Genomic DNA, 20,022 nt, shown 5'->3' with positions numbered 1-20,022 from the left:
AGTGTTCTCCAGAATTTATATTTCTGTCTGTTTTTCATGATGCTTTGGTGACTTCTGGGACATCTGAAGATCCTTTTCATATAACGTTTTTAACTTCTCTGAAAACTGAATGCAAACTGTTTATGTTCAACATCTGGAAGCTGGAATACTTCTGTAAATGCCCCTATATACAAGCAGAGTCCTTCTTCCCATATGTGTGCTGGCTATCAGTATATCACCTCGTGTTCTCAGGGATGAACACCCTTGAACACCCAGGACAGGACGCCTTTGGCTACATAGGCGACTCATAGACGTGGGGTGGAAGCAAGATGTGTCCAGGTACACCCTAATCCTAATATAAAATAACACTTGCCTGAGAAGCCAAATGAAACAAAGATGTGTCAGTCTTCTAAAATATTGCTTTACCACCTGTTTGCTTCTTTTTTCCAAACATATATAAATAAAGCTGTAGTTTGGGTGTGAGCTTCAGCCAAATCAAACTGTCTGAATACTAAGCCATTTTTTGGAACCACTGCAGCATGCCCTGCACCACTTCTTTTCCATTTTACATGCATGCAGAGAAGGTCAAGCAGTGAATTAGCAGACAGCTTTGATGGTGCCAAAGACAACAACCTGCTTCAATACATTATCAAATAATAGACTATAAATTATGTAAGCACTGAAATGCCAAGCAGCAAACAGCATTTCCTCTGCTAAATAGAATCACCAAATTCATTAGAAACTGCTAACCCCAATGATGTATTTATTTTGAGGAGTCTGAACATTAACTCTTTGCCACCATCCTTCCTTTTTTCTTCTGCCTATTTACCAAAAGGTGTAATTTTTTGATCATATTCCCTTATTACGTGACTCTCCATCAAGCCCTGCCTCTAACATGCAGAAACTGGGTTTCAATTCATGTTCAGACCAACTCCATAAGCTGACAGATATCGAAGGCAGCTCTGCAGAGGCACCACGTGGGAGCAAATGCTGAGTAGACAAAGTTCAGGAGTAAAATGCCCCAAAATGGAGCTGGAAACATGGACCTCCAATCCTTTTTGTGCTGCTTAGCTGCAGACTTTCCACAAACAGATGACAGAGAGGTGACAAAGTCAGAGGCTGTGCACTCATCAGAGTATTATTTCCTGATGTAGAGATCCTGTAGCCTCTAGGAGATGGGAACCCCAGCTGGCCAGGGCTTTGAGGATCTGTGGTAGTGAGAAGGTCTCAAACGAGATGGAAACAAAACAAACAAACAAAAAAAAATAATTAAAGGTGTAAAAGGCAGATTTTATTAGAATTTAAACTATGGGGGTTTTTTTACCAATAGAGAAACATCAAAGTAAATAGAACAGAGAGGAAAAAAAAATAATAATACATCGTTCTTCCACAGCCTATGTCCTTACAAATTGATCAGTATTTCTAAGCTTGGTTTCTGTTACTTTATAAATGGCAGCAAACTCTGCCCAGCCTTTTCTGTTTCCTGGAGGTCTTTCTGTTCCTTCTGGAGCTGGACTGGTTGCTTCCCTCCTCCTGCTGCAGCCCTGCCTGTGCTGCAGGCGTCCAGCCCCGCGCTGTGCTGCTCCGCTGCGGCTGCCCTGCCTGCTTACAGCCTCCTCTCCCGGAGCGTACCCGGACCTTTCCTAGGGAGGACATCACCTCCTCTCCCTTCAAAGGTCTCTTCAAGTCCTGTCTCCCTGCAAGACCATAAAACATAACCGAAAACAACAAGACAGATGTTTACCAACCAACGGATTGTGTGGTCTGCACCAGCTTTTTTGCTGATACCTCCCACCAGCAGTGATATTGCTTGCCGTATCTGGCATGCTTTGATGTAAGTGAGCCAGCTTGTGGCAGTGGGCATTACCGTCCTGGGGAAAATAAGGGTAACTCTATGAAAAATAATGTAATGCAGCACACTTAGGAGGATGTACAGCTGCACTTAATTGGAACTTCTTATTCCTAATGACAAGTTTTGAGAACCCTGGTTTTAGAGAAAGAAACCACCTCATTAGTAAGAGCTTGATGTATCCAAGCCAAGGGAGTCTTCCAGAAGTTATAGCATCCTTAGAAAGAGCAGGATTTTATTAGTGAACTTGTTTCTAGAGTTTCCCAGAGGCTGTGGCTAGATAACGTTATGTTCTGCTAATGCAGTTGTTAGACACACAAGGGCAAGGAGTGCCACATAGGCAAAATACCATCATCATTTATTGACAAAATGTCTCATAGACTCAGTGGACTAAATAAAAATGAGGCTAAAACAAAACAAAAAATACCTAGGGTAAATATTAATGAACAAAAAATCCATAGTCCAGCACAGCAGTTGGTCCCTGTTCGGGCCTGCAAATGGCCTGAACATTAGGTACATAGTGGACTCCGAGGCAATTGCAGAGCTTTATCAGGAAATATAGTAGTTCATATAATCTTTCTATATATACGGCTATCAGTGCATTGTTTTGCAGAAAAACTGAAATTCTGTGAATCATTATCAAAGGATGAAAAGCATAAAGTTAAAATACATTAGAAATGCCAAATCAAGGTATTCGCTTCTGAATACTGTACTTGCTAAGCCTTTTTCTTTCATGGAACTCTGCAGTTCCTAAAAACATCTCTCTCCCTTTCATAACCGTGTATAGCTTTTAGGAAAAACTAGTTCTGCCCCTCAAAACACATCTTTTTTGCATTTTATCTTGATATTTCACTGAATGAAGAAATTTTGTTACAGCCTCCAAAGCAAAGACAATTTGCAAGCTGATTTCTCTGCCAGTCTGAAAAAAGAAACCATCAAAAGAACATGCCATGCCCTATGGTACTGTGCTTCCGTAAGAGAACCTAGGGCAGGGGGGGCCAAAATGGTGTGTTTCATAGCTGAAGTTTGCTCTGATGAGGTCTATGCTTGTGACAGTTGCTAGTAATATTGTTTAAGGCATGGCTGTGGTTGTTCCGCATCTTAGTTCAGGTGGTCTTGCTTCCTTCTGCAAGCAAACTTGAAGTGAATGATCAGAGAAACAACTTTTTTGCCTCTTTTGCTCCATGCACAGAGAGACCAGAGATAGTCTTTCAGTTATAAGTGCTCAGAAGCAGATTAGCCTGACAAAAGAGAAGGAAAAAGAAAATACTTCCATGCATTTCTTCCAAACAGGGGAAGCCATCCCTCGCCAGTGGAAGCCCCTAACTGAGGAATATTCTCAAGCAAGGATCCAAGTTTAAGCATGAGTTGTTATTTTGGTATGCATGAAACAATTCAAATGCATAAAATTAGACATGTACTTGAAAAGCAATGATTTCAACTCTTAGTAATGAACCACTGTCCTTAGATGAATCTGGAGGCAGTAGGGACATATGACTCAGGAGCTAACTGCTAGAAAGTTTCTCCCATTTCCAGAATTATCAGTACAGCATATTTCAGTGCTGTAACTTCTACACAAGACAGTGAGTTTGTCAGGGAGAAAACTTAAGAGCTTAATAGAAATAAAGTATTCCAGCGAACATAGCAGAAAGTCCTTGGCTACTGTAGAAAGCTAATTCTCCTTAAGTCAGGATTAGCCGCTGTAGGGTCTCACATGCCTAAAACTGGTGACAATGTTGACACCAAGGATGCACTATTCTGCCCCCAGGAGTGGTCATAAATGGACACCTGAAAAAGAAGAGGAAGAGCAGGCAAACTTACTCGAAACCTTCCCCTAATGTTCTCTCAGCCTCTAACTTCACACAGCTCTGGGGATTTCTGGATTCTCTTCTTGCTTGTTCATTTAGCAGCCCTAAACGATCTCCCTTCCAGATAATCATCCAATCTTTCCTTGAATCACTGTCCACCCTTGTACCCACAATACTCTTTAAGAAGGAATTATACAGGTCTGCTATCTGTATGTCAACAACCGGCTCTCCTGGCTTCATTTGATACCTCTTAGCTATTGGAATAAAAAAGATGATAAAAAAGTTGATTCCCGTCAATCACTTCCATGTCACTCCTTATTTTGTAGCTTTATGCCAAATTCTTCTAAATCAGCTCTTTCTTCCAGCCTCTTCTCTTTGACCCCTGTGTCCTAGCTAGTTTTTTGTCCAGGTCAGAATTGTCCCGTTTCTCCCACAGCTATCTGGCTTCCTTAAAACACTTTGATGAAGGATTTTTTCAAAAGCCTTTTGGAAATACAAACGACCATATCAACGAGATACCCCTTTTCTGCAAGGATCTGTAAGGCAGGTTTCCCTTCGCAGTTTCTCACATCTCTGGCATTTTCCCGTGTTCTGTAGCTGCATCCGTTAATACAGTTTCTGTTAATCTGTCCAATGTTGCCATCAAGATGACAAACCTGCAACTCCCCAGGCCTCCCTGGGATCTTTTCTTTAGGACTGACATTACCTTACACCCATTCTTTAAATTGAAGGACATTGTAAGTGGTTGATATGCTTACATACTGCCATTGGTAACTCAGCTACTTGACTCGAGTTCTCTTTAGACCTCCTGGGTTAGTGCCTTTTTTTTTTTTTTTTTTTTTTTTTTTCCAATTGGTTACCGCTCACCTGGAGCTGAGGTTAACCAGGGTAATTAAATTGTCTGCCCTCACTGCCTTTCTGATTCCTCTCAGCATGGAGCAATCACTGGCACCAGCCTTGCAGGGCACTCAGTGGGAGATGCTTCCTAAAGGATATCCCTGTCACTAGAGGGTCCATGGTTGTGGCCCAGTGTGATCATTTCCCACTCTGCCTGTTCTAAAGATGCTTCTGAAGCTAAAATCCTCTACAAGCCTCTCCCCGTCCTCTTCTTGGGAAGAAGAACTTAAAAATAAAGGGAAGAAAAGTTGAATGCTGGACCTTCCTCTGCATCAGGCCTGACCCTGCTCTGTGCTGTGCCATGGGCACTTCCCTCTGAAGGTGGCATCTGGCTTCAGAATGAGGTTGAACGGAGAAGCCAAGTACAGTTGGGAGCATGAGATCTATTGTTTCAAGCTTCTTACAAAATGGGGTGGCTTCAGAGTTTTGTGTCTGAGAAATGTTTGATATTTCCTAATGAACCCTGGAACCCTGATCTCATCATGGGATCCGAAGACTAAGCAGGAGCAAACAGTATTTATCCCTCTGCCTTGTCCTGCTGCCAGAAATGTGCCACACTGCCCTCTGACAGATCCACTGGAGACAAAGAAGAAGAAAAGGGATGAAACAGAAGCTGTTTACAGATGCAAGGCTTAACTTTGGTTAAGTCACCTTCAAACATGGCAGAAATGTCACCTTCTCCTACACACGCTGGAGAATGCTCCCTATGACAGCTGTGCTCTGTCAGTGACGAAAGCCAGAGTTTGTAGTAGGAAGTGAAAGTGTGAATATTGGCCATGATCAGCCGGGGGAACTTTTTCCTCCTGGAGCTGGCATGCTTTCTGCCCAGAAGCTGGATGACTTTCTGGTGCTCTGTCAGCTGATGCTAGCTTTAAATTTGGCCAAATATCCGATCTGAAGGGTGCATTCGGGCTGGGCTTCTGTTTCCCCTAAACCTTATAGACCTTTATATTGGCTGACGTACCTTGATTGCTATTCATCCATTTTTCTTGAGGCAGAGGTGTGCCTGCTCTTGTGCCAGTACAGCAGGGTTGCATAACAACCAAGCAGAGGCTAAAGATTTTAATTTCTTCAAGTGTTGGTTTTTTGGTTGGTTTTTTTTTTTTCCCTGGAGAGTCTTTTTTAGTCATTTTCTGCCTCATTCAAAATTCAATCCTCTTCCCACAGTTCGGTGTCACTGCTAGCATTTGGTAAAATCACTCCTATAATGAATTTGAATTGAGATACATTAGGGTGACCAGTGCCTTAATGGCTCAGCTGTAACTACTTCTCAAACCAGCTCCTGGGTGATAAGCAAGGTAGAATAGCTCCTCATCTTGTGTGCTGCACTACCTGAGGTTCCTGCAGGCAATCATTATTATGTGCTACTTCATACACTGTTTGGCCAGATAATGCCTTGCAATTAGGCCTTAAGAGCAAGCAATGGAAAGCTCTCCATAAAAGCTGATTACAGCAGAGTCCAGCAGTGCATCCACACCACCATTCTCTGAGATTTATTGCTTTTTTGATGCCTCTCTGTTGCTGCTCTGATCCAGAGGCAAGCTGTTTATCCAGACTACTGCCGGCCAAATCTTCAGCAGCGCTGCAATGGCATAGCTGCGCTGAAGTCAAGGGGAACATGGCCTGGCTCCTTCTCACTTATATCCCTTTCATATTCCATAATGTTTGCTGCATCCTATTGGTACTGTTCCATTTCTTTCGTTGTCACATCTTCAGCTGGTATAAAAAGCGCATCGACATCAACTGAATGGATCTGTTATTGGAATCAGGTTTGCTCCATGTTTTTTGCATCGACGATGGGATGTTTATAGAGGCTGTGGGAGACAGCACGAAAACAGAAAACCTTGAGAGTTTGGTGAATGTCAGAACAGTTTGGGAACAAATTTTCACTGACCCTTATGGTTACACTGCCATGCATGGAAGCGATGGACAGTTTAAATGGGTCCCAACAGTAGCCCCATATCCTGAGTAGATAGAAACTGCTTGGCTCAGGCAGACTGGTAAACAGGTACCACCGGCTCCTGAGGGCAGCGCTGCAAACCCGAGTTTAACAGATTATGCTGGGGTGAGGAATCTGCAAGGAAATGTGCAGCCTTCCTGCGTTCTGTAAGAGGGCATCCACATGTGGCCAGGAGCCTTCTTTCCACTTCCCAAAGCTGCTGTGATTTGGGAGGGTGCAAAGCAGTTTTCTTTTGCTTTCTATTTAGACAAGCAACAGCAATCTCCCTGAGGCTGGCAGCTCAACCCCCTCTCTCCAAGGGCACACCACGTGTTATTTTGCAACCAGGGGCAAGGTCACTTTACCCACATGCCAGGCCAGTCAGGAGTTGCATGAGTAAGATCGGTTAGCACTGAGTGGAAACTAATGAGTCCTAATGACATTTCTGCTCAGCCTGGAGCACATGCAGAACAGGCTTGTAAAATACCATGCAGACACTTTTTTTAAGAGACAGGATACAAAACCTCACCTGTGAGCAATTTTGGTCTCCAGGCCTTTTGAGCTTCACCTGGACTAGCAATAATTATCCAGGGTGTGGTCTTCATCACTTGTTTTAGCAGCACTTAACAGATTGTGCTTTGCCTTTGCAGGACATCTTAAAAACAGCAAAGAAGGGTGATTGTGAAAGGTGAAAGAGCCTTGCAGCCTTCCATGGGCAGGGTGTGCCGGTGTGCCAGGAGTGTCAGCTCTAGTCCAAAAGGTATTTGGTTTCTTCATTTCAGACCGTTCTAGCACGTTGGGATGTGTCACTTGTTGATAAGTTATATCATGCTAAACTATGTCGTGTGAGTCAGAAGGATAAGGAAAATGGTAGTAAATGTGTAGGTGTGATACAGTTTTAGAGAATGGGGAAAGTTGAGGTGATGACGAGGATGTGAGGGGAAACCTCAGAGTATCTCTGTCCTTCTCCAGGCTTCCCCCAGTGGATGCCAGTGAGCTCCCAGGGGGCAGGCAGCAGCGTGGGCTCTCCATTGCCAGGTCACAGCTGGATACACAGATGCCAAAAGCAGCTCTGGTTTGGCCGGGGGGAGGTCAGAGGTCCCACATGTGTGTTTGCAGTGTGGGGCCATGAAGCCCGGCTTCCTGGCTGAGGCACATCACTGGGGCTACGTGTGTTGGGCTCAGCCCTGCACCTCCCTGGGATCTGCCCCTGGGGATCTCAGCTCTGCACCCTGATGGATCCACCCACCCGCAGGCTGTGGATGTGCCGTTAGATTCCCTGACACTTAACCAGCATCGTCTGTAAAATGATGCTAGAGGTCTTCCTGTGCTACAGGCGTGGAGACAAAAATGGGCATTAGAATTCTGAGAATCTTTGGTAACTCAGTAATGAGAACCACAAAGTTCCTGAGAGAGATGGAGAAGCTCCTTTTTCATCATCGGCAGAAACTCATTAGTCTACCTGCCGGTTTTTTCTTTACCTTAAGAGCAATGGTAGGACCTTATTCTTCTCCTCCTTTTGTGGAGAGCAGGGACCGACCTGCTCCCTGTGTTCTGGGAGCACTTGTCGGCAGACTGGGAATTGGAGGCTCCTCTCTGTCACCTCCTGGGCAGTAACCTGCTTCCTAGCAGGAAAAGTGTTAAAGGAAAACTATTCCAAGGAGGAATCTATCACTGAACAGTCTTCTAGCACCAATACGAGCTTGCTGAAGCAACTGGAAGCTGTTCCTTTTTTATTTTGCCAGGGCTCCAGCTGCATAGAGACTTAGGCATGCCCAGCTTCCCTTTCAATGCTCGTTTGCTTACATTGAAGTGCATGTGTCATTTTTCACCATTCTATATGCTAAAGGGCAGAATCTAAATTTTTTAGTCATGTTTGGCAGAAACTTTTTCCATAAATAATCTTATTAACTTCAGTGTATCCGTCTATGGAAAACAGTACTGTTCAGCAGCAGCTGAGAAGTCCCAGTGGGAAGAGCAGGGAAAAGTGGAAGAGGAAAATGGATACAGAGATCAGATCAATATTTAAGTTTTAATGTAGCTCCACATTAGTCACTGAATGCGGTAAAACATATATTTATTTTTTTTAATTTGGTGTAAAAGCTTCAGGAAGAAGAGGAAAAACCTTGGATGACCTTCTAGGGATGTTTTAAAACGTAGGTGCAATGTTCATTCTCACTGTATAGTGTTAAAAAAAGACTTGGTGACTGTTTAGCTCCTAATTATCACCTCAGGCAGCTTATTTAGCCTACCTGTCATGAAGGTAAGAAGTATACAACACACTGTAACTCTTGCGAAGTAATTGAGCCACTTTTTTTAGCCTTCCTTTATCAATATTAATAACATACACTAATTGCACAATGCTTTTTTTTTTCCCCCTGTTTTCTTCAGTCTGCTACAGGGATTAGTTAGTCATTTGCATCTTCTTTAGAGGCCTTAACAAATGTTAATTTGTCATTCTTACCTGTCTTTTTTTTTTTTTTTTTTTTTTTATTATTAAGTGTCAGAACAAAATTAATTTCCCGGAAGGGTATTTAGTGTCTTTCATGTATCAATCAGGGCTGAGCTTTTCCTTTTCTCATGCAGGGATGGTTTCTCCTAAGCTGTATGAGGTCAAGAAAAGAAAAGATACAGTTTTACACATTGCAGAGTACCTTGAAAATAAAGATATAAGAAGTAGAAAGTTGTGACCTGTGGTGTGCTGTAAAGATATTTCCATTTCAGACCTCTTTACTGTATTTCAATGCCTGAAATGCTCATCCAATCTGAACGAATTTCATTTAGTTGCTCTGGCCAAACAGCCAGTTGCTAGCACTGTCTACGGGCAGGTTTTAAGTACTAGAGGAGTTAAACAAGATTTCTCCTTGGAGATCTCTCAGTAATTCAGTCCTTGAAATTCCTCATGTATGCTCTGCCAGGCTGTTCCCTTTCTTTAACAGGAGCTGCTAATTACATGGCGTGTTTTGGAGGCATTGTTAGGGTAAAGTTTCTTTAATTCATTTTATTTCATAATAAATTGTACTTGAAAGTATTAACAGCCTCTTGAATTTCAGTGATTGAGGAGTTCAGGTTTATATTTTATATATATATAGTATATTATATACTATATAAATATATATACTATATATAGTATATATATATACTGCTGAACTGCTTATCTTCCTGGGTGGCAGGCTCATGTGCTCAGACATGGTGGAGAGCAAGCATTGCCAGCCTATTTTTTCATGCTGACGAACATTTCTCCCTTATTTATGGGTTAAAGACTAATAGCTGAGGATTGTAACCGTGCTCAAAAGCAACTGACAGTGTAGGTTTAAGGAAAAGCGTGAATAGTCAGTCTCTATTTTAAACATCTTAGGGAGGCGGGGTTTGTTTTGGGGTTTTCTTCTGAGCCGTAAGTAGAATCACAAAAGAATTCAGGTGAAAAAGGGACATGGAGCGGTCTCTGGTCCCACCTCCTGCTCGAAGTGAGGTCAGCTGTGAGGTCAGACTGGCTTGCTCAGGGGCTTATTCCATCTGGTCTTTTAACCCTCCATGGGAGGAGACAGCACGACCTCTCTAGCAAGCTGTGCCATGGCTTGAGTGTCCTCAAGGTGAAAAATAATCTCCTTGCAGCCAGTCTGAACATCTCTTGTTTCAACTCATGCCTGTTGCCTCTTGTTTTCCCACCCCGTACCGCTGCAATGAGCCTGTGTCTGCCTCTTGGTCACCTCTTCGTAGGCACTGGGGACTGCTGCCTGGTCCCTACAGACCACCCCTGCCCCAGGCTGAACAAGCCCTGGTCTTGCAGCCTCAGCTCCCAGGTCAAGAGCTTCTGCTCTGACCATCTTGGTGGTCTTCCCTGAACTTCCACCAGTTAAATGATGTCTTTTTCCTATTAAGCATCCTAGACTGGATGCGGCACTGTCTATGTGGTCTAAGAAGTGCTGAGTAAGGGGCAATAATTGCTTCTCTCAGTCTACTGGCAGACCTCGTGCTCAGCCTGTGTTGCTGCAGGGGGGTTGTTCTCTCCAGGTATGGGGCTTTGCATTCGTCCCTGTTGGATTTCATGAGGTTCTACTGGTGCTCATGTGAGCAATGTAAGGTGTCTGCTGTCTGTAGGCAGGTCTACGTGGCGCTAGTTAGGCAAGGTTTCTCTTGCTTCACATCTCTGACCTTCAGATATGCTTTGCTGGCTGGGAAAGGCATCAGGGAAGGATATACGATGCAAAGTGCGGTTCTAGGCAGGCTTGGGTGTCTCTTGTGCATTATCTTGGTCTATTCAAACCCACCCATGTGCAGTGCAAAGAAAAAGTACTTCTATAACTGTGCTTCTACAGACGTGTGATAGAAACCTGGCAGATGGGCTGCGTCTTTTATTATCAGCTGGGGATGAACAGACCTGAACTTGGGGAGCAGTACTAGATGGGGTGGCAAAGGCTGTTCTCTGCAGTGTTGTCTCTTGCATATGTTTCCCGTGGTCTGAAAATACATGAGGTGCTTATATCCTCAGATTACCTCTGCAAAATCATATAGACGAAGGGCTGGCTGGGAGCTTGTCAGCCATCAAAGCCACCGAAGTATTGGAGCAGAGTGAAATGAAGGCAGGCATCATGCCCCTGCTCCCCTAGATCACAACACAAGCACGTGCTCACCGACAAGAAGCATCAGCAAAAACATTAGAAGTGTCTGAGGTCCCTTCCACACTGGGCAGTGTCCTTCCCTAGTCAAACAGATAGGCAGTGCCGTTGACATCGGATGCTAATTAGGTTTTTAAGGAGGGGGGTGGATAACAGGAGGGAAGCCAGAGGCACAGTGCGGGTGGTTATCGCTGCGTTAGACACAGGGGAACTAGTCACGGCCAAGCTCTGAAGTCAAAAGCCGGTCACAGGAAATCTGCACGAGTGCAATCCACAATGTCTAATCCTTTCCTCAAACCCGTGTGCTTCCCCTTCTCGAGTGAATGCACTCCCTCTGGTGGCTAATTTACTGCCCATTTCACTCTTCTTTTTTTTTTTCTTTTTTCTTTCTTTTGTCTTTTTTTTTCTGACTTAAGATTGCATGCTGAGAAAGCAATACACTACTGTTTTTATTAGGCTTTTTTTAATGTTTTATGTTCACAACACTGAGGACACAGATAAAGTCTGACCATTCTGATGTATTTAAAAATAACCCCCATGTGTGTAAAAAGATGAAGCTTAAAAAAAAAAAAAGAAATGTGTTCAGAAAGACTATTTCTGGAAAGCAGCCTAACCCGCTATATTTTTAGCAGGCAAATGGTCTGTTTGCCTCGGTGATATGTTGTTTTAAAACCCATGTTGGTCACTGGCAAAAGGTAAATCAATGATGTGTCAAATTCCCTCTTATTAAGGTGCCAATCATTTGCATCTCATGTTGCAAGCTGCTTTTCTGGATAGAAAACACCTTTTTCTGATCATAGTATGGTAGTCGGGACAATAGATGCTATTGCTGCCTGCAAACCCATAGGGGGGAATCTATGTGCTGGAAATCATCAAAAGAGTGAGAAATCTCCACTCTTTGAAGAATAAATTTTATTTTGGCTGTGGTTTGTGTGTCATCTGTGCATACAGGCCATTTATTTGCCTACACAATTGTATAGAGCACTTATGGTTAAACCGTGTTACAGTGGCATTCAGGAATAAAATTCTGCTCTGAGGCTGGGAAACATCAGCAGAAAGAGTATTTACTTAAATAGTTGTCATGTTGTGTTTCAAAAGCGAGGAACGCAACCAGATACTGCTGCAAACGTGCTTGCCTATAGGCTGATGCACTCCAACACCCAGTAAGCTTCCCACCTTATGAGAAAGAGCTGTTCCCATGCCTCCGACAGCTGGATTTAGATGCTGAGCCAACCATGTCTGCACCGCGGTGGAAGGACTTAGAGTCATTTCAGTATATTTGGAGCATGTCCAGTGAGGGCGAGAGGAAGGCAGCTGGGGTGGTTTGTGTTACTTCCCACTGTACCCTCACCCATCCAGGCGACAGCATGGCCCGGGACAGGCATCGCTGCTTGGTCCGAGGATGGGGTCTGCAAAACCCTCCAGTTCCACTAGCTCAGTGCTTGCAGAATTAGACCAATGTTAATTCGAGAGGCCAATCTTATCAACCAGGCTCCTTTATTACTGTCTTTAAAAAGATCCCCTGGTGACCATATAACCTTGAATTAACTGTCTATCCCAGAAGCTATCTAATTTCATAATCTATAATATCATTGTTGCGTTTCTGTCATAATCCACTTAATTGCATGGCTGTTGCTACAGCACTTCAATTTGGGAAAAATTTCTGTTTCCTTACTTGGGAAAACAGTTTACACTCTCAAGACCAATTTGCCAGCTGGAGAATGGTTCTTCTGCAATGGATGTAAAGATAAGTCTCTTGTAAATATCTCAAAGCACCATCATCTCTGCGTTCATGCTTTTCACAGCATGTATCTCAACGCCAGGCCACCACAGCCAGCCTTCTCCATGAGACAGGTCCTTGCTCCTGGCACAGGAGGCTCTGAAAGCGGCACAGCACGTACTCGGGGCAGGTCAGTGGAGGCATGAGTTTTCCCCCCACATTGCTTCAAAGAAGCTACTGAGGAAAAAGTATGAAACTGTGTGGTGGCACAAAGATGAGGGGCATGTTTATGACTGTCTCTAAGTATCTCTCCTGGATCCCCTGCAACAGGTCCTTTGAGTTTTCGGGCATGGTTGTAGCTGCAACCTGGTGCTCAAGAAGGACTTGTGAGTGCAATATCCCCAGAAAGAGACCAGGAAGTATCATGACATTTTTTCCCCCCTCCTTTACATGGATTTTTTTCCTGAGAGGAGACAGTTGTGCTCCTGAACTGGTAGAGAGAGGGTCATCAGCTGATTAATCCATCCAGGGACCGTAGTGATGTGTCTGTCTGTAATTTGACAGTCCTGAACAGAAATCAGGAGAGAGATTCCCAGTTCAAAAAACTAATAACCACTAGAGTCTACTCTTCAAGACCTTGGATTGTATGTATAAAACACCTTGGAAATCCTTCTGAAACTTCATTTATCCTCAGATTGTTTTAGTGTGATCCTGAATTAGTGCTTGCTCCGATATGACTGAAATGTTTTGCATATTAGTCTGATTTTATCAAATTTAATGATAACTGGGTATTTCCCTTAAAATCTTATCTCCACAGTATTTCAAGACAATCTTGGGGGTTTAGGGGTTGTTTTATTATTATTTAATAATCACCATCTCACTCCTAACTGTTGTAAATGGAAGTGGAGCAATGTGTACTGTGCTGACAAAATGGTCTCACCAAATGAAAATGAGGAGCCAGCCTCCCTTCAGTTTTCTTCATTTGGCTCATGATTTGCTGCTGGGCCTGACCTGATGTTTTAAAACATCTGTTTTACTACTTGTGTTAAAATAAAGCATGCTTGGTAGAGCTTCGAAAGTCACTAATAATTGGAGAGATCTCTTGTAGCCCTAGTGATATTTTTTAATCTCCTGACTTTTGCGTATAGAAGAATTATTACTATGTTCTGAAACAATTTTTTTCTTTTGATATATGAAACCCAAAGTTAATCAAATTGCAATGTCTTCATATCAGTGCAAATTATTTTGACATGCAGAGAATGTTACCACTTTTTAAACTATGTCATAAATATTACTATCCATTTCATCAGTATAACACGACCATTTATATTGATGCATTTCAGGATGAAGAGATATGACTTACATTCATTCATAACCAAATGTTCTTGTGCCCTATATATTCCTTGGGCTTCACCTTTTCCTTTTTGAGGGTTCGTTTGTTGTTGGGGTTGGGTTTTTTAGCCTACTTTCAGTCTACAGCTGTAGAAACTAGAGACTTGCTATTGAAAAGACAAAACCAGAAGAGCCTCAAATGAATTGTCCTCCTGGCCCTTGTTTCAGTCCTGAAGTGTCTGGCTAGATCAACTTGCAGTGGGCTACAGCAGATTTTTACTAAGTGGGAATTTGTTTTAGGATGGACTTGTGCAGTTTTCATCCATTGAGTATGAAGGAAACTAAAGGTTGTAATCATTTGAGAAAATCTTGTAAGTCTAAGACTATTCAAAGAAAGAGGAGAGAAAGAGAGGCAAGCGGGCAGACAGATACATATGTGTGTGTGTACTATATGTATAGATATGAGGAAAAAGTGACTAATGTTTTAAAATACTTTTTTCTGGTAGTCACTGGCATTCTCATGAAACTGATTTAGATACCACACGCTTTTTTACACTCTGTTTTACACAACCAGCTAAATGAACACGTAAAATTCACTGCAAGCCTGCCATTGTTAGAAAATGTCCTAATGTTTTGTGTATTAATATGACTATTCTATCTTGAGTAGGCTTAAATGAGCAAGGGAAAAATAACAAATATTTTTATATATTTGGTAAAATTAGGGTAACACTTAGGGTAACTTCAAGAATTGGTTGAATTAGTTTTAAAGACCGTAATTAGCAACTCTCAGAAACATCAGCATTTTGAGATTTGTTTTAAAGGTGAGAATGGTGGAATCTTTTGGCCAGCACACTGCAAAGAAAAGTTTCTGTCCTGTGTCCCATCACATTTGTTTATGCTTTTTGATTATGGGAGAAGAAAAAAAAAATCCAAACAATTAAAAAACATGGGAAAACAACATACAGCTTCTTTTAACAAAACTTAAATCCTTCTGAGCCATGTGGAAGATTGATGGTGAGTCAAGTTCAGCAGGATGACCCATGGCAATCCAGCTCCAGCAGACACTTAAAATGCATGTGATTTAAAAGCTTGGTGTGTTTCAAACAGCTATTTACATTTTAAAAGGAAAAAAAAAAACACCCAAACAAAACAACAAACCAAAAAACACTGCATAAAAATAGCCACCAACAAAAATCCCTACCTTTTTATCTGAAAATTCTCATTCTAGTTGTCTTGTAGACAACTGGTGCAGCATGGCTTAGTGAAAGGAAAGAGTTTGCAAGAGCCCTTCCTCAAAAGTTAATATGTGTAACAAGAAAGATATTTTAGGTCAGTCAAAAAATAAACAAAACAAATAAGGACTAGAAGATGGGATTCAAGGTCTAGACATCATGATGACATTCTTGAAGCTGTTTTCCTCCTGTTGTGTCACAGTCAGTCATTCTGTATATTTGGGGTTTTTTTTTTCAGGTGATGTAATTAGTTTACCAGTCCACAGGGACTGTTGGGATTGTGGCATTTTCTCCTGTCTGGGTTCCTATAAATGTGCCAAAGAAAAGAGGAGATGAATTAGCAAGTGCATGAGGAATATTCACAACTGAAAATGAAGTCATGTTATTTAGCTCTGGCTTTAGGACTGTATAGCCTTTAACCTATCAAATAGGCTATATACCCTATAAAAATATAACACATTTCTTTTGCCTAGGAGCAACACAAAAGCAGGGGCTCTTGAATCCGTGAAGGGGAGCATAAATAGTGCTCTCCTTCAGGGACAAAAGTGCCTGGGCTGTAGAAGGTAAAAGTGCTTTGTTGTCCCTTGGTCTTACCAAACAAGACATGCAGAACAGTGTACCTGAGAAGGAAGGACCTTTTCCCAGTGCAGGTACGCAGTGGGCCAAAAGCACCCTGGTTAGTCCAGATGGGGGCCGTGACTTCAAAGCCACTTTAAATACAGAACACTTTTGTCATGGCAAATCCATCCCTGCCCTAAGGCCACACAGGATATGGGGCTATGACCCGAAACTTCCTGAGAAGTCATCCCCCAAGAACCACGTGGTTCATCCCAGCTTTTGGGGCGGATCTTCCATTCAGGGAGTTGGGCTGGGAGATCTCTGCACTCCTCCCTTTGAGGTGAAGGAGACGGGCACAGATGTGAAGGCAGAGATGTCTCCGGTCCTCGCCTGTCTGCTGGTTTTCCTGGTGGGCTGCTCAGGATGTCAGCACCGCGCCTGCTGCTGCGTGGGCAGGGTCTTCGTTTGTCAGGAAAGCAAGGTGGTCCAGGTTCCCCAGGACATCCCTGCCAACACCACCGAGCTGTAAGTAGGAAGAGGGAACGGTTGTGATCAGCAGCCTTGCTGCTGGCTCTCAAAACAAGCTGCTGCTTGGCAAGCCAAGGGTCGGGTTCGTAGGGAGTCACTCGGGAGACTTACTCCAGCTGTTTGGAAAGCACAACCCCTCCTCCGACGCTCGCTTAATTACATCTTGGAGCTCCTCGCCGTTACTGTGATCACACTCATTTTAAGATCTCTGTTAAGAAAAGATATGGTATGTTATAATGCAAAGCGCAGACTAAATTTTAAACAAGCTTCCTTGGTGCTGTGACTGTAATTTGAAGCATAAAGTCTAAGCTTCCTTTACAGCTTGCTTTAGCGTTGCCGAAACGCGTAGCGCAACTTGTCTGCCCCAAACAACTTGATGAGGAGCGTTTGTGTTTGTACTGCGGGAGCTTTCCAAAGCTTTGCACTTGTTTGCCAAGAAGCAACTTAATGTTTTCTTTTGGAAATCACAAAGGCATTACAGAAAGGGCTCTGATAAACATTCAGGGAGCGAGCCTCCTCTATCAGAGGAGCAGAACGACTGCTGTTGGAGAGAGTGAACCATGTAAAGAAATCGTATTGCATTACTCGAGGAAGGGTTTTATCTGTCTTAAAACTTCTCTTTGTTTTCCATAAAGTAACGTGAGCAATACTGTATGACAGCTATTTTCTGTTTTAGTAGCATGGGCAAGCAAATGAGCTTATGCAATGGTAAGTATGTAACTGTGCAAGAGATTGTTTACTTTTTATTTTTTTTAAAGCAAATTATATCACCTCTTGCCTGCACCCACGACTGTCTGACATGTTTCTGCTTTAGTTCATAACTAGGAGTAGTCCTGCATAAACCCTTTGATTAGTATACAGCGGCAAGTTTGGAGGGAGGATATGATAAAGAATGAAATGTCACTAGTTAGAAAAATATACCCTTACCCTGACTTTACACAGCACAATATATCCATGGTGACTATCCCACAGTTTTCTTAGGGCAGAAGTTTTGGTTTGTTCAGGAGGAGGAGTTGTTATGCTCACTGAATAAGTAGACTGCAGTGAAAACTTGAGAAAAATGTCTGAATTAACCACAGAAGGTCAGTAAAAGTTTAAATCATTCTCACAACTAGAGGGAAAAATAATCCATCTGTGATTTAGGTCATCTAAATTCTGAGTGAACTGTGCTCCAGGCATATACTGTTAATTTTGTTTAATTTTGCTTTGATTGTTTCTTTAGATTATACAGTTAAGGTCTGCCTTCTAGGGATTAAGCAAGAACATTTTACAATTATTTCTGCAAAGAAGTAGTTTTATATTGCCAAAAAAGCACCTGTTAGTCAAATGGGATTTGTTCACAGCTGATCCTTGTTAACTTCTCAAGGGTTTGTTGAGGATGCTAATTTGTGGGTTCCTCAGCACAAGTGCGTACTCTCTGAAACAGGCAGCCTGCAACGTTACTGCAACCGAAAACGGCGAAAGAATCCTTTCTCCTGGCAGTGTTGCACAAACCTTGGAGTTAGAATCTCTTGACTTGACTGTCTTCTTGCTTACACCAACTTTTTGTTCCTCAGGAGGTAATTCTGGTCCCATTCAATCAGTATGGCCCTAGGACTGATTTCAGCATGGCTTAAAACTTTGCCCATGGAAAGGATGTAGAGTTGCTCTGAAAGTATCAAATGTCAGTGTCACTAAGCCATGTTACGTTAGGTGAAGAGCTATTAAGTGGCAGGTAAACCTTAGATTTTTTCCTTCAGGGTCAAAGGTGAACTCTGGAAAGGTGCCTTCCTATGCATCTCTCCACTGAGTGCCCGGTGGGGTGATTCGGGTGACTAAACCAGACTTTACTGCTCCAGGTGCTGTTGCAAATGGACTCTTGGTAACAGAAAAAGCTTGCTTTGTGTTTCTTCAAAAAGCCTCAATGAGTTGAAAGGGTTTTTAAATCAGTGTAGCAACTTGAGGGTAGATGGCCATGGTGTCTAAGGACCCTGCACAGGACACAAGCAGAGACTTCTTTTTGCCAGGTACAGCTCCTGCAAGGTACTTTTTTCACTTAAGAGGTCATCCTGGGAGCGCGGGGTGCAGTCTATTTTCATTTGATGTAAAGGAGGGGGCGTTCTTTAGTACACTTAGAGCTCTTCACCTTCTCTTATGTGGTCTTGATAGCTTTCCTAAGCTATCCTAGAGTCTTTTCCTAGTGCCTTTTAGCTGTTGAATAACATGCCAGTGAAAGCTTTGGAGAGATAACAGGAGCCTGATAAGCCTCAAGCAATTCCCCTGTTGCTGTGTGTTTCTGTTCCACTACAGCTGTTTCTTAAGTCAGGACAGTGGCATGTGGCAGCCAGCTCTGTTACTTGGTAGGAAGACTCAGGATAAAGGTAAAAAATAGCCCTTAACATCCATTATCTCTGCTTTTTGCCATGGATTATTTAATAAATTTTTGATTTTTTTAATTATTTTTTTTTGAGGGTTGACCACTGCTGCTGTGATGGGTTTCTTTGTGCTTGCTTTCTCAAAAGTAAGAGCTTACGCTCTGCAGCAAACATGAGCTCTGCAGCATGGTACAAGAGCTAGGGTTTTACTCCTGGTTGGATTAGCATCTGCTTCAGCAAGGGTGTTGCAAAGGGGAGGACTGGCAGCCTCTCAGGTGAGGGATTTCAGTTTGCGTTTATCACATGGGAGCAGAGCAGGGATAAGAAACCACGGATTTTCATTACTGTTCTTGCTACCACCTCTACTTTTTCACTTACAGGCCAAAATCTCAGGAGAGGGTGGTTACAGCTTGGTCTGTTTGTCGCCACTTGCAGATTTGCAAGCGCTGTGCAGGTGGCATGCTCCGAGCGTTTGCAGGGGAGACTGTGGTCGTTAGCTGTTTTGCTTTAAAATCTTTGCCTGGAAGAGGAGTTGGACAGAAGAATTTTGGGCATTTTTTTATAGATACCAAAATGCCTGTGAGAAATGTAGGTGGCCCTGACTTACAGCTCTCTGGAAGTAATACATGAGAAACCAGAGGCTGAAAGTTCAGGTGGGAGATGGAGGTTCATCTGCGCCAAAGTGCTATTAATAGCCTCGCAGAGAGAGGTGGGGAGTAACTCAGTAGTCAGCTAGGGCAGTTTACACCTTGAAGATTTAAAGCAGTTTTAAAACCCAGTGTCAAGCTTTGTAATCCATCCTTAGTACTAAGATTTCATTTAGGCATTAGAGGTGTCTGGATTTGAAAAAGTAACGCAAACCAAAATAACTTGTTCTCAGAATGGAAGAGATCCTTCCTAAGATTTAGCAAACTGCTTTAAGCAGAAACATATGAATATCAGCTGAGAATACAACTCCAAATTCTGGGAAAAGCTTACTCATTGTGTTACAACACCCTTCCTTGCTTTTGGCTTTCTCATCTCAGCAGTGCTTGAAATTGCTCTTGCAGTATCCCAGGGAAATAGGGAGCCCTGCCCCGGCAGCTAGCTGCAACCACCTGGGCAGTAGGCGATATATCTGATTCAACAAAGTAAAGCAACAGTAGAAGGCAATTTAAGAAGGGAGGTCAAAAAGGCTGCTTGGTCCAATTCTGCTTGCAGTCCTGCA

At 42.8% G+C, this 20,022-nt stretch overlaps 1 protein-coding gene across 1 annotated transcript in view; it reads left to right on the top strand.

The window, feature by feature from the left end:
• Window positions 1-16,276: 16,276 nt before the first annotated feature.
• Window positions 16,277-20,022, top strand: part of FSHR (follicle stimulating hormone receptor) — an 84,146-nt gene continuing 80,400 nt past the window's right edge. The window contains exon 1 of the mRNA XM_040612319.1: window positions 16,277-16,458. Coding sequence (XP_040468253.1) covers window positions 16,307-16,458 — 152 coding nt within the window. The 5' untranslated portion in view covers window positions 16,277-16,306. The remainder of the gene's footprint in view (window positions 16,459-20,022) is intronic.

The sequence above is a fragment of the Falco naumanni genome, chromosome 12 (assembly GCF_017639655.2).
Source record: "Falco naumanni isolate bFalNau1 chromosome 12, bFalNau1.pat, whole genome shotgun sequence".
Taxonomy (NCBI): domain Eukaryota; kingdom Metazoa; phylum Chordata; class Aves; order Falconiformes; family Falconidae; genus Falco; species Falco naumanni.
Note: the sequence above shows the minus strand (reverse complement) of the source record. Positions and strands in the feature narration are given on the sequence as shown.